This window comes from Battus philenor, unplaced genomic scaffold (assembly GCF_028537555.1).
Source record: "Battus philenor isolate CCGP_79_NKW_IND1 unplaced genomic scaffold, ilBatPhil1.0.hap1 SCAF_21, whole genome shotgun sequence".
Lineage (NCBI taxonomy): Eukaryota > Metazoa > Arthropoda > Insecta > Lepidoptera > Papilionidae > Battus > Battus philenor.
This window is the reverse complement of record NW_027181684.1, coordinates 7,485,664-7,501,055: the sequence shown is the minus strand read 5'-3', so window position 1 is coordinate 7,501,055 and position 15,392 is coordinate 7,485,664. Positions and strand designations below refer to the sequence as shown.

The 15,392-nt window shown below is 33.8% G+C and overlaps 1 protein-coding gene across 1 annotated transcript in view; it reads right to left on the bottom strand.

Annotated features, from left to right (window-relative positions):
• Window positions 1–2,140: 2,140 nt before the first annotated feature.
• Window positions 2,141–15,392, bottom strand: part of LOC137923485 (uncharacterized) — a 67,653-nt gene continuing 54,401 nt past the window's right edge. The window contains exons 6-12 of the mRNA XM_068766744.1: window positions 12,684–12,847; window positions 9,702–9,805; window positions 6,063–6,260; window positions 5,490–5,614; window positions 4,505–4,665; window positions 3,897–4,015; window positions 2,141–2,819 (exon numbers count right to left, since the gene is read on the bottom strand). Of these exons, the coding sequence (XP_068622845.1) occupies window positions 2,736–2,819; window positions 3,897–4,015; window positions 4,505–4,665; window positions 5,490–5,614; window positions 6,063–6,260; window positions 9,702–9,805; window positions 12,684–12,847 (955 nt within the window). The 3' untranslated portion in view covers window positions 2,141–2,735. The remainder of the gene's footprint in view (window positions 2,820–3,896; window positions 4,016–4,504; window positions 4,666–5,489; window positions 5,615–6,062; window positions 6,261–9,701; window positions 9,806–12,683; window positions 12,848–15,392) is intronic.

Sequence of the window (15,392 nt, the reverse complement as noted above, 5' to 3'; positions counted from 1 at the left end):
TTCTAGTTTACTCGAGTCCGCTACGTTTAAATAATATCAATCCCGTATTGAACAACAAAATATCGAATAAAACGCGAAACCTAACACCGTATCCCTTGTACACATGATCGTACTACGGATTAAACATTGTACAAACCTCTATCACTACGCGCTACAGTACTACTAATCTAAACCTCTGTCTTTGGCAATATTCATTATTTATAAACAGTTCATTTAACTTAACTCGCCACAGCCTGACCTATTTATAAACTGAGACGTATAAACATTTTGGCTCTGATGGTAACTAAAGTGAAGCGATACCCAAACCTAATGAACCATTTCAATTGGTCAAATAATCTATAAATAAAAAGAATAATATTAATTGATCTAAATTAATCACATGGACCATATTGCACTAAATGTTATTACTAACAATTCAGGATATTAATTCACATTGCTATAGCTGTAGCCATTTCCGAAGACGCGCTTCGTTATACGGGGTGGACCAAGAATTCGTTAGCATTTGAATCTCACGCGATGAACCGGTTCTTGGCGCCGATGCTGCTGCAATTTGCTGACTACGATCGTTTCAGAAAGATGGAGCTACTTGGCATTCATCCAAAGTGTTACAGTAGGTGGTTAAAGAAATTTTTTCGGAGAAGCTGATTTCCGGACAAGGTGGCATCTCATGGTGACCCAGGAGCCCACATCCATCCCCAGCGGAATTCTTTTTATGGGAGTTATTTAAAGAGACGTGTCTACATCTATAATCCAAATACGCAACATCAACTGAATAAATCAGCATGCAGAGAGCATTTTAAAAAAATCCGCACTCGCTTAGAAATAAAGACGATATAATTATTAAAAAATAAATTCCGACAAATTATCTTTCGTGTTTGTTTATCAGCTGAAATGATAATAACTACAAGTAATTAGAAACAAAAAATGCGCGTCATCGTGAATGGCGTTAACTATACGCAAATGTATATGTAATTAATATTTAATAAATTATCATTAAAACAAGTGAAAATTAAAAATTACGACTTCATCAGAACCTTGCGAGAGCATTGCTAAACAAACAGCCCGGCTTCATCACATTTATTCTACTCTAACGACAAAACTATTTTTTCACTTCTTAAATTCAAGAAGTCACGCGTGCACATTAAGTACGTGTCTACAGGACATTAGAACGTTACTTGAGCGTTAGTAAAGACTAGATTGATAAACACGATAGGGTATTTCACTATTTAAACAAACTATACTCGATATATACAAAATAATTATTGAAACAGTTTTTTAATGTAAAAACATGTATCACGCGCCAGTCAAATACCCTATCAGAACAAGTGAAAGTTAACAATACAGAGAATATTTTAAATTTAGTTTAAAAATGATTTTTAATAATTAAACGTTTTATATGTAAATATTTGATTTATCTAATTTATACAGAATCGCGACAAAAGTTAATTGGCAAGAATTTATTTAGCACATGAACAATCCAGACTTCTGTTATACCATCACCTCTTTTTCTAACTCGACGCATTTTAGCGCTTAAAATAAAGTATTGAATGTAATGCGTTTACCAAGGAATCGCCTATGAGGAATGTTTTTTTTATTCTTACTATTAATTAGCACCATAATTTAATACCGACGTAACCAAATCTAACTGGTATTAGAGAATTTTCAGTTTTCCCTCTACACAATTGTTAAACCGTCACCGTAACTGCTTTATGTACAGGTCGTGCAGAGGAGAAGTATCGCATGAATTTACAAACGATTCATAATCCGTGGATAACTGAAGCATTAGCATAACACAACATAACTTCGACATTTCAAAATAAATAATAAATCTCTTTTTGTGTGTACAATATGTAGTCTATGTTTTCAAAAATAAAAAAATGTATGCTTAGTATAGGAATGGATCGAGCCAGCTTTGCATCCTCGTCTATACAAAAAATAGACGTAATAATGTGATCACTGGAAAAAATCGACATAAGCAACCTCTAGACTATTTTTGTGTTTGACACAAATACTAATAATGCCTTAAAGACATCAATAAGCTTCTGCAAAAGCTTTTGCTACTATATACAAACAAAATAAAATATACATTGCAAAACTTTGAATACACCTGGAAACACGCCGACGTACTAACTCTTAACCCACATGCAGTAACATATCAATTTTTTTCTATCAAACAGCTAAACAATTTTTGTAATAAATGGGCAGAAGAAACTCTTTTATAAATGACATATTTTTTTCTGTTAAGTCGAATAAGGAGGCGTTATAAATTGGCATGAAGTCGCGAAACTATAGTACGTTCGCGTTAAGATTACTGTGAAATGTAATTGTCTGTAAGCCTAAGCTACAGCATAATCTTTGTTAACGAATTCAGTTATATGTTAATTCTTTAACCGTACTGTAACGTAGAAAATGATATCTAATGTTTTTAATTTTTTTTGTTTTTGCTGTGTATTTACGTAATAAAAATGTTTCATACTGTACTTTGTCTGTATACGTTCGTTTAAAAAACGGACACAACCGTTGCATTCGAAATGCCTTTGATTAATTTTTATCACTTGACTTTATAATTAGGAACAATTTGATTAGTATAATGGCATAGTTCGGCGGATAGTGATTCACAGCATTTTTAACGCGAATGAACTATAGATCCGAATATAAAAAGTTTGAGTGTGGTACGCAGCGTACCGGTGCCGAGGCTGGACATGCTAGTGTACCAGGGGCGCAGCGAGCGTGGGTTAACTGAAGGCCGTGTCGTTGGGCACGTCGTTGCCCATATCCGTCAGGATCACGCCCGATAACGCTTCTAAAGATTGTCGCACCTGCAAATGAATAACATAATTTAACTTATCGTCAACGAGCGTCTTGCATATGCGTACCCTTTACGCTAAAGGGCATAAAATGACCATTTAGAAAACTTAGTAGTCGAAAATTTTCCTTATAATACAAAATATATTCATTATCTATAACACAATTGCGCGCAGTAACTTGGTAGTTAAGTACTGCGATTGAAGATCAAAGGTTGCAAATTCGAAATTCAGCAGGAAGTACACTGAATTTTAAATTTTTTAAGGACGATTAACTGTAACTGGTAATATTTACAAATACGGTAAGGTGGGGGCCGAAAAAAAGGAGCAGGAGTGGAGCGGCCGATACTTCTATGATATAATTAAATTTAAGACCAATAGTATGAACTTATTCTTCTTCTTCTGAACTTCACGAATGTAATTTAAACTTGCTGTGCCCGCCTCCTTGTTGTCTCATTCATTTGTAGATCAATATACATGACTTTATAATATACTAAGTAAATACGGTATTATAGTGTCATTGTAAATTTAAGAATTTTTTTAGGCGCAAGCTTTGCTAAAAAGAATATTCCTCTATTTTGACCAGTACGTTAAAAATAAAGGTATTCAGAAAAAAAAATATTCTATAAAAAGAAAAATATTGTTAATAAAATCCTCAAAAAAATTACAAACCCCTTTCGAGTTTGTTTTTATAGGTGGCGCGTTATGAAATAACACAAAATTAATTTTAAACTGACGATTATAAATGGTTGTTATAATCTTTATTTAATAAAGCTATTCTGACTTTGACTTCTCCCTTCTCACCGCGTTTGTACCAAACGCGCTACAAGATACGACAGCGATTTCCATAGCAGGATGCTTTTTAACGTCACAAATATACTCAACGTATCTGATAAAAGTTAGCCAAAAGTGATTATTCGTAAAAAAGTGATAAATCATAATAAACAAATGCTACTACAAACTAGTACTAGTACAAACACATTCTTTGTTTTTAACTTTTCATAATCGTATAATATAATAATTTTTTTAAAAACTTTGGTAGACAACATGTGTGTGTATAGGATGGTCATGATCAAGGTCAAGGTTAGGCACCTTGGTAAGTAACAGTAGGTTGGTGGTGAGGAAGGCATGCAGCTCATCAGCAGCTCGCCCGTGCAGCCTCGATCGCCACTGCACCAGCTCCGCGTAAAGTTGGTCTCCAGACATCTCGCCTCTTTCCAATGTCTAAAATTATTTATATTTATTATTTTTATTAAAATATTGCATATTATAAAATCATTACCAATCTTTGTACATTAATATATTTTAAATACACATCTTATTTGAAAGACAAACAAGAGTACATAGAGGCCTTAAGAATAAATACATTCAAAATAAATTCCTGGGGTAAATGAACAATCCAATCAAATATATGGTTGAGCTGTGCGTGTATTTTATATACTTGTTCCCCTGATGTGGGTAGTCAGGGACATTGCTGTATACACAAACTGTTGAATTTTAGTTCTGCAAACAAAATTAGTTCAATTTTGTTTGCAGAACTAGGTTATAGAACCCTCAGCTGTTATGTCTAATTTTTTAAAAGTAAAAACCATTTGAATTATTCGCGACATATTGCATATATAAGTTACAGCTTACTTTTAATTACTTTTTCGTTTCTCTTAAACACTATTGAGCTGTATAATTGTGTAGTGTGTCTGGACTGTGCAGTACCTGTGCTTGCGCGAGGCGGTATGCCAGTAGGGCGGCGCTGAGCGTGAGCAGCGCGGCGAGCAGCGCCAGCGCCGCGCGCCAGTACTGCGGGCTGCGGCGCGCGGACACGCCGCCCGTCAGCAGCGCCGGCTGGATCACCGCCGCGCCCGTGCCCCCGCCCCCCACGCCGCCGCCACCTGATCAAAGTGTTCACACATTAACATTTAATACGCTAAAAACATATTCTTTTGTTATTGTAAACAATATTTTACACATTAATAATAGGATCATAAAACCGATTAAACGAGTTCACTTAAGAGTACACTTGTCAAGTTAAGACATTACAAATTGATTACATACATAAACATATATGTAAGATTTATAATAACAGAAAAAATAATAAAAAGCACATAAATTACAACATTTTGGATCATACAAACCAATGTATAGATCGAACATTAAATAAGTAATCAGCTATTGGTTCCTTATACTTGTGAGTAGTTGACAAGAAAGTAAAATTTGATGGAATCACTTATTTGATTGACTAACTTCACTTTTTTGACATCCACGCACAGCACGATCAACTAATTAATTAACCATAAATTCTCTTTTTTTTAACTATTAATAATACACGGTGCGAACACAACTGCAACGCAATTCCATAGATCTATTTTTCACATTTTGTCGAGTTTTGGGAATATGGTTGAAACGTAGCCCCGCAGGGGGTCTACCGACACCAGCTAGGTTTTAAAAATGCTTCAGGAGGAAGAAAGTTTAGGACATTTGTGTTACGAATATTTTTACATACGGACTCGTCTTCTTTCGTAACTCTAGTTCGGTTAGTTATGCATCTTCTTTATCTTACAAGATCTAATGCTTTTTTGAATACTTACACGTATATAATTCTATTATTCCTCGATAGCACCAATGAGATACGAAAATCGGAAAGTTATATGTTATTACTACAATTATTCGAGATGGTAGTACTGACCTGGTGGTATTAAGGGGTCCCCGGCTTCTCTTCGAGTGTTGGCGTCGGTGTGGTCCGCGCACGCTGAACTGCTGTCATCTTCGGGTGAGTATTCCGACGCCTCCAGTTCCACCTCAGACGCTCTTAGCTCCTTAAACATGAAAAATATAAATTAAGAATTTGTGACCAACTTTGTCAGTAACTTTAGAAAATTTCTCGACAGCGCTGTGTGTATTTTATACGTAGAGTGTACAGAAGTCCAGATGTTGGGATAAATATATGATTTACTTATGGTACGTCTTTATAAGTTTGTCTTAGTGTGTACCCTCTTCGGGAAAATAAATAGCAAATCTTTAAAAAAATTATCAAGATGACGTCGGATTGAGCCCCGTAATTTTACGATTGACAGTGTACATAAGTATCGCGTAAACTTTACTGAAGCAGTAATGGTTCCGTATTATTGGATACTTGAAAAAAACACTGCAATTGTATATACCTTTATTTAATCCGCGTTAAGAATGCAGTAGATTATCATAGTATGCCGACCTAGTCCCTTAATCAATCAAATTGTAAGGTTAAAGTAGTGATGACTGGCTCACCTGCGGCGGCGGCACGGCGAGTTCTGGTACGCGCGCCGCCTTCCACACGAGCATCATCAGCTTGTAGGTGGAATCGCGCGACAGCAGCGAGCCGAACACATGCCGCTCATCGCGCGTACACACGCCCACTGCGTTCGGGATGATCCGCGCCACCTTCTCCTTCGTGATGCGCAACACCGACGTCGTAGGTATCAGCAGCTGGACATAACATGTCATAATGTTTAGCCTAAAATTTCTCAGAAATTTATTTATTTCTTACATTTGTTGCTTAGGTCTTAACCAGTCAACTTTGAGTAGTGCAAACACGAAAAGCAAGCAGGTATGTAAATGTGATAGAAAATTAATATAAAATACTATATGCTATATAAACATGATAAGAATATCTATTATCTAATTAATAATAATCATACATATATGTAAATAGTAGGATATATTATGTATTATATACGTGGCGTTTGACGCAGCGTGGGTAGTTCCCCCACTAGCTGGACCGACGATATAGTTAAGGCCGCGGGAAGTTGCTGGACAAGACCGCAAGACCGGTCATCTTGGAAATCTTTGGGAGGTGGCATACACCTTGCAGTGGGCGTCTATCAGTCGATATAATCATAATATATATGTACATAACATACACAAATACTATAGAATAAATAATAATAGTAATGTTACAATAATTCTCGAAACTTCTTTTTTAAGACACCCTTTCAAAAGTAAAACTATTTGGATACGAATAGAGCAATTAAGAAAGTCATATGTGAGAAGGACAAAGTACTAAAAGATTGTTTGGCGATCGTAGATTTGTCTCGTGGTGTCTAGTCGGGGAATTGCAAGTATAGGATGGTGAAGTGATTATGTCTATATAAGGCATCCTATTCCTTACTTACACACACACAGTAATGTTTGCGCATTACTGATTACAAAATAAACACCGCAAGTGTTACACCTGTACCTACAGTCCGTCCGCGTTAAGAATACAGTGAAGCATCATTGTCCGCCGACCTAGCAAGATTTCATAACCAATAAAATCGTTCCTATTCAGAAAGTCAAGTTAACTGTAAACAATAAAGGCATTGTTTTGAGTATAGCGATTAATGAAGATTCATTATTGTATTATTAAAGCAATGTAAACGTACAGCAATAATTACGATGATCTAATTTAAATTACTTATTTTTAAAGTGTTTTTATTTAATTATATAATACAAAGCGTTTATAAAAAAAAATCGGTGACAAACGAACATGGCCCAGCGAATTGATAAGTTGAAATAACAGTGGGCAAGTTACACCACCATGTCCTAACAAGTGCAGCTTAAGACGTCTGCTCACAATGCGGACCAGGTCCGGCAGTGGAAGTCCTTGGGTTGCAATAATGATGATGACAATATTTTTTACTAGACGTACAGACATAATGCAGTTATAAACAACGCGTGTCGTATGTTTTTACGTCGTGCAATTACAGCTCTCGCATATTTAAAAATAATGAATCAGCGTAATAAACATTTAGGTTTTGCATAAAAATATATTTTAGTTCGGATTTCATGATAAAAAGCACGCACGCCTTAAAAACACGTAAATACTGCAATAGGAACGTAATAAACAGAAAAATAAATATTGACTTTAGGTATTATAAAAAATGAAAATTAAAGATTACAAAAGCTATTATAAAAAATGTAATTTTTAGTTATAATTTTTAACAAAAGTTATTTATCTACTTTAAAAAATTTAACGATTATGGTAATTTAAAAAATATGTGAACAATTCGGATAAATTTATGGCTTAGAAATTAATCAAGATCGTGACCAATAACAAGGTATATTTAAGGTAGTTCGGAGGATTAGAAGGGAATTGTTCTTCTGATAATAGATAAGTTTACATATACCGTGCACGTGCCACAGTTATAATACCTTTAATCATAGTTGATAAAATTTGGTATTAACGATAGTGCGCTACTATTCCGCACAGCCAATAAAGAATAGTAAATTTGTCCAAAGAGCCTAAAAATACAATAACAAATAAGTAAATAGAATTTATTATTATTATTTAATTAAACGTAATGAAATAATAACTTGTTTTTGAATAGAAAATTTGTCTTTGTGATAAATTAATTTCGATTTACCATTTATTGGAATAAGATTACAATTAGTGAAAACGTACCGGGTTCTAGCTAAGATATTAAACACAGAATGGTATGTCATAACATGCTTTTGCAATCAAATTAAAATAAAAGCTGTAGTCCAGATTATAAAACCGATACGTAAGAAACTATTGGTGCTCATTCTTAGTTATTAGATCCAATTGGCTACACACTCATTATACTGCCTTCTTAACAGTTAACATTTATAGTAGCGCGCCTCACAACACTAGTAAAACCGTTCCCCTGCAAGACTAACCTTCTCTTTTATAAAGATGTCTTTAATACTACTTTTTCTCAAATTACGCTTCGCTAGGAGATCGAATCAGAAATAAGGAGATATCAACGACGCAGCTCGAAGATTTCTAATGGCAACTCCGAGTCGTTAACCGCGACTCAAGCAGGCCTCCCATTAGGAGGTCCGACGACATAATCAAGGTCGTTGAAAATCGCTGAACACGATTTTTGGGGAAGGCCTAAGTTTTACAAAGGTAGTATCGGCCGCAAAGAATGAATTATTAAATAAATAAACACTTACATAAGTATCTTACCTACTTAGCCAAAACTTTAATAATTGTTAACACATATGTTATTATGATAAAAATGGACTTGAGAACTATTCATACCAATATATTCTTTCCAACAAAAAAACATATCCATAATTTAAGAAATATACACAAATATCTATTAATTAATGTCCGAATTAATCATTAAAAGAAAGCTATATTGTATGAAGGAATAAAATAATACGATTCTTAATGAACTGAAGGAATGTAAAATTAATTTATATTTTAAAATGAAGCCAAAAAAATATGTATATATTCTATAGCTTTAATTTATGTATTGCATCCAACTGCCCGGGTTTAAAAATAGTAATTAATATAATGTATTATAATTTATGTTACTGTATGTAAAATTTTAAGTTAGACCAAATACATGGCCCTTTTTTAATAATTTTCTTATTTTGCTAGTTGCCATTAATTTTAACGGATTAGGAAGCCTCCGAACACTATATGCTTTTTAATGTCGACTCCATAGAATGGCTAAGAGACGTCGATCAATACACGTACCTTATGACACTATAAGAAAATTTAAGAAATGATTTCTTTAACTGCTCTTTTCAAGACATCGCATATACGCATAGTTCCAATTTTCTTTCTTTTTTTTTTAAACCTTCATTACTATCAATAGTGCGTGCACGGAAGCCCAAAGTGTATTTAACACTTTGGGCTAGCGTGCTTCGGATCATATACATAGTTGTTATTGGTCGACTAGTACTAGAGAGCTGATCACATATATATTTCTCATTGACGATAGAATGCGTCCAGTGTTAAGCAGTAGGTTTTATCGTAATTTCGGATGGAAAGGAAATTAAAATGATGACAATTATTTTGTTTCACCCATTACAATGTTAAATAACAAATATGTTAGCAAACATATTATTGTATAACTAAGACACGCTCGCGCTTGCATGCAAGCTTTGCCCTCTCCGACGCACAGCGCGGCTCACCTTGGTCACGTATCCGAACACATTGGAGTAGAACGCGAAGTAGTTCTTCGTAATGTACAGGTGACCCTGGAGCAGGAGGTCGCCTACTAGAGCGCATGAGTAATCTGAAATTATTAATGCATTTATTGAGAATTTCGTAAGTATAACCTATGTGTATTTGTCGTTATACAGAATAATTGGTTATATGTGAAAAAGCTTTGCACAGATGAATGTATAGCTCATTCACTGTCAATTAATGTTATACTAATAAAACAGTAAGAAAATAAAACAATACAGTAATTATACGCTTTTTCAAAATTCGGTTTATTACACATTAATAATAATTATTGTTTACTATCTCCCTTTGTAGACTTTGTACTATTACAAATTATTGGCCCGTCGCATTCCTGTAGACAAAAATGTATCTTATTTCTGAGTGATCACTTTATACAAAGTGATTTGAACTAGATATAGAAGCTTTAAAGTTTTTAAACCTATAACCGATCACTATATATGCACCAAAATATTCGATATCTGGTAGCAAATAGTTTTTCGCCATCATTTAATATAGACACTTTTCTCTTCAATCATGACTCGTGGTACACAAGCATTAATAGAAATTAACGGGTAACACCGTCGACCGTTATTCTACAGCGTTGCATTTTTCAATTAACATTATTTTTTACTTATAACAAATTGCATATTCATTTATTCTTTACGTCATGTGAAGTATGCTAAAAACACCAATTTGATATAAACAAAAATCAGGTTGGGGTCCCCTATAATTACATCCCAATATGCCCTAATGTGAGAAGAACTCGCAATAAATTTAAACATGAACGTTTTTTTTTGCCTTCGCAGTTACTATTAATATAATTCATTTCCCTGTTTTATTATCACTTCATTCGTTCATACTGTAACTGGAACTTTAATAAGAATTTTAAGTTATTTTGTAATAAACTTAAATATATAACAAGATAATTCATACACATTACCGTATACATTTACACTTAGAAGAGTGAGTTATGAAGCCCAGAGAAAGGTATTATACATTTGTCTGAGTTGCTTATAGATAAAGCCCTAACGATATATTGTCTAGATCGATTTGCACAAATACGGATGCAATTTTTACTTTAGATTATTGCTTCTCGGGATTATTTTAACACGTAATAGTATTGTTTCCATACCAAACGAGCTGTGCAATTTTGTCTTATATACCGGATCTGTTTTGACCTATGAACCCTTAAATAGTAGAGATAAACACCTGTTTATATATTTAAGATTGTCCATTCTGCAACACGTTTTAATTGACAATGAGAATATATGAAAATTGGTACTTAAATTGTGCACGAAAATAAGCAGTGATAAATAAATTTGCATATACATTTCCATAACCACACGAGGTGTCCGTAAAGAATAAATGATATTAGATATGTTAATTAGATATGCGAGACGTAAATAAATAATGAACAAAGTATCAAGGACACGCTCGCCTACCGGCATTGTGAAATGTTGTTATTGTCGAATTAAGCAGGACTGTAAAAAATTTTTTGAATAATTTGTGGTACTAAAACCAATTATTTTAGGCAGCTTCCGACCGATCCTAATGGAAATTGATGTAGGTAGCTTATGTTCACGTGTGGATGTTCTACGGATTAAATAATGATAAATTATTTTTAAAATAAAAAAAAATTTAAGTATAAACAGACAATTGAAGGTTTTCGTTTAGACATAGAGAATAAATCTTAGCCGTTTTTGATTATTAACCTATTTGCATCATACATATTCGTTAAATTTTCTAGTTTACTATCACCGGAGCGTATATATACGCAGCTTCATTCGTCATTAAAACTAAATATTTAACTCATAATGACACACTCTCTAACAGAATAATATCACATAGACTAACATTGATAGTAATAACTGTTACATTGCTTGTCTGCATGTCGGCTTTCTATTTTGCTTCTCTTTGTTGGTAACTTATTTTATTCGAAACCGGAAAAAAAGGGTGAGGGAAATTATTTATCAGAGTGAAAAAAGTCGCTTTGTGAATGCCACACACGTCCATAAAATTAATAACAAATAATGAAATATGTTCATTTTTACCAATATATAATTTTACAATTAAATAAAAAAGATGATGTGAAGAAGGCTTTTTCATATTTCCTGATGATGCGAGAAAAATGTAACGAAATTGTATTGCATAATTAGAGTAATGATTATTAAATCAATTTAATTTGAACTTTTTGAAATAATTAATGAATAGAACTGTATACTATTTGAACAAAACAAAATTACGTAACAACTAAATTTGCTGAGTTGGGCACTGTTTCATCAAAATTATAACGGTTTGATATCATACGGCGACTTTTGCTCCTCTTATCGAAAAGGTTAAGTTCAACGGGATGACGGGGGATCTGGCTGATTATAAGAATATGCGTTCAGTGCTTATATAAAATTCTAAACGCTATAGGTGCGTGTGCAACAATTTTTTGATATATTTTAATTACATGGCAGCACAGGAGCAATCATTGTGGCGATTTTTGAGGGAGGCTGATGCTATGCAGAGGGCGTCTATCAGGTGATACGATGATGATAATAAAAAAATCCCATATTGCAAGATCCGTGTAAATTGACTCACATTGATTCATATATAAAACTTAAAGTGTAATGCGTACTTTACGTTTTACTTAGGAATAATACCGTATCCATATTAACGCTTCATTTGTTGTGGTTAATTTATAAAAAGAGTATTTATTGATTTTACCGTATTCTGTACAACTTCTTATTTGTCCTTTCTTAAAGAATTTTCCTTACGCCTTAATGAAAATATTAAAAAAAAAGAATTGTTGCTGGAATTGGCGCCCGTCGAGCATTGCGCTTAGGATTAAACTTGACTATTCATACTCATTTATTTATATATATATCTGTCATACTTTTGGCATATAGGAGATGTCAGTCTGACCCTCTGATATTGTGACGTCAGTTGTTAACGATACTTACAATTGAGCACGCGTTCATCGGGGCCGACTTGCGGGAAGTGGCGCTGGAATTTCTTCTGCCGAGATTTGCTGGGCAGCTTTCCATCGGCGGCGTCGTCTTCGGCGCCGGTGAGCGCTGTGACGCGGACCGACGGTGCCGAGCCCGACAGAGGTTTCACTACATGCCTGCAATTATTTTGCTTTAACATTTTTATCCATTTACAAATTTCAAACAGTCAATGGCATTATGCAAGATATCATTTTATCTTACGCCATAGACGATAAAACTAAAATATTTTAAGTTCGAATACAGTTTCGCATGTCCTCGCTGCATGTCCTCTTTATGTACAAGGATATTTCTAGAAAATAAAATTAGTATAAAGGTAAAAACTAAGGCATTTGCAGAAAAAAAACAGAGATGAAAAAACTAGTGAGGAATTAGTAAAAATGTAAATAAAAGAACAAAAAACTTTACTTAATTGTATAGGAATATGTAAAACAAGAGTAGAATAAAAATACTAAATAAAGGAGGAAGATTGTAAGAAGTAAAGAAGTCAAAGACGGGGCGCAAAATGTGCCAAATATTTTTATCATATACCTAAAGGAAAACAAAGGACACTGGGTCTCTGTGACGAGAGGTAAAGAAGTTACAAATAAGAAAAACAATTGAAAAACGCGTTATAAATATAAAGAGAATATTATGCTTTCGTAGTTATAACATAGCCATATATATATATATATATATATATATATATATATATATATATATATATAAGTCAGTACATAGTATAAAAGTTCTTTAATAAGTTTATATATATAAATCCGTAAAAAAGTTAATAAACATTAATTACAAGACTGAAACTCGTCCCTAATTGCAATTGTTAATGTTTGTGTATCACACGAAAATTTGTAATCGCTAAATTTGCATAATAGGTACAGAGGTTGTCGGTGCATCGCTGGGAAGCCAAAGGCTTTTTGGACGTTTGCCAAATAACAATTTCATTAATATTACGCCAGGTTTCAAGGGCCTACTTTAAACGCTTTTTGTATAGTTGCTTGTTTCGTAACTAAAATTTTTAGAAGAATTCCCGGTGCAAAAAAAGACACTCGAATTTTCAATCACATCAAAATTATAATAGAGAAAAAAAATTGTGGAAAAATCGTTCAATGCGATGGCGAAACGTTCTGATAAGACACGACTTTGTAAAAGAAATATTATCACATACGTCGCTGTGTTTGCATTCGCTCGACGCAGATTGATCGGCCGTCAACCACACGAAACCTCCCAACCCGCTACAAATATAAACAAAAGCTGTTTTTAAAAATAAATCCTTTTGTAATACAAAGAAGGGAAATAAATTATCGACTTTGATTTACAGATTTGTTTGCGAACGGGAGAGCGTACGGTTTTTTAGCAATGCGTCACGAACGCAAAATCTAACCAACGACTTCTATAATAACAATGAACTATATACGGATTGAGTTCACTGTCAAGTGTGAATGATTGTCTTGAATCGTAAACAAGAGTGCATAAATTGCAGTACAAAATGACGCAACTACACAGAAGGAATAGCAATTAGTATGCAATCCATTTCTAAAATGCCTAACAATTAACTACTTGGTACTTTTGACCAAAAATTTCAAAACATGTAATCATGTTTGAAAAGCAATATCGTGTATTTAAAATATCATTAAACCGACTGCGTTGACTACGTATAAGTAACCATAAACAATGCAAGCTGATAACACAATAAGAGATGCGCGAGGATTAAAAATAGGAACCTACTTTAACATGAAAATCATTTTATTCCGATATTCGCAATTTAATCCTGTAGTTGTAACATTTTTTTTTGGCGTATAAATACAGAAAGCTTCAGTTCGGACAAATACTTTTACCACAGCAATGAGTTATCTAGGTCACATACAAAATGCGAGTAAGAAATATAAATAGGTTATTTCTTAAGCCTTATTTCACACTAAACTTTATAATTAATCTTCACTAAGGTTATTAAAGCAAGTCTGTTTTATGAATATACAATTATCTTAGTCCTATATTTAGAATAAAATCCTTACAGCTAAAAAAATTTAAATTATTTACTTTCTGTATTTTCAAATGTGAAATAATATTTAAGTAAATGAAACACAATCATCACCTTAAAATTATTAACACATACCTATAAAAGACTGTCTTTCTTGACAAGGAAATATGGGAAACAATATAACAGGTAAATTCAAAAGTAGATAGTACACCCCCATTAACATGTCTGCCTCATAACCGGACAATTTAATCAAAAGCAAATACCGTTATATGAGAAGTTGATACATTTAAAACTAGTACGTACTTTTTCAAAATGCTCATAACCATTTTGTAGGGACTGTCGGCACTCCAGGTTCAAACTCAGCGAGGTCGGGAATAGCAACTGAGCGAGCAGTGTGACGGCCTAAGGTTATATGCACCCGTAAACTTTATCCCAGTCGCTATCGGGATGTCCACGTCGCCCACGGGACAAATCGCATTCATCAATGCGGGTTCTAAATACATTAAACATGTGGACGTAAGCATTTACGCAAGACGCTGAATATCAACTAAGTTAAAAGATAACAGAACTGTGACTGCTTTCCTACGATGTTCTACATTTAAATCTTTTTGTATTAGTCAACGTTATAACAATTTGAACCAAGTTCAAGGGCAGGATGACCGCGAATTCCAAAACCGACGAAAAAAAAATCA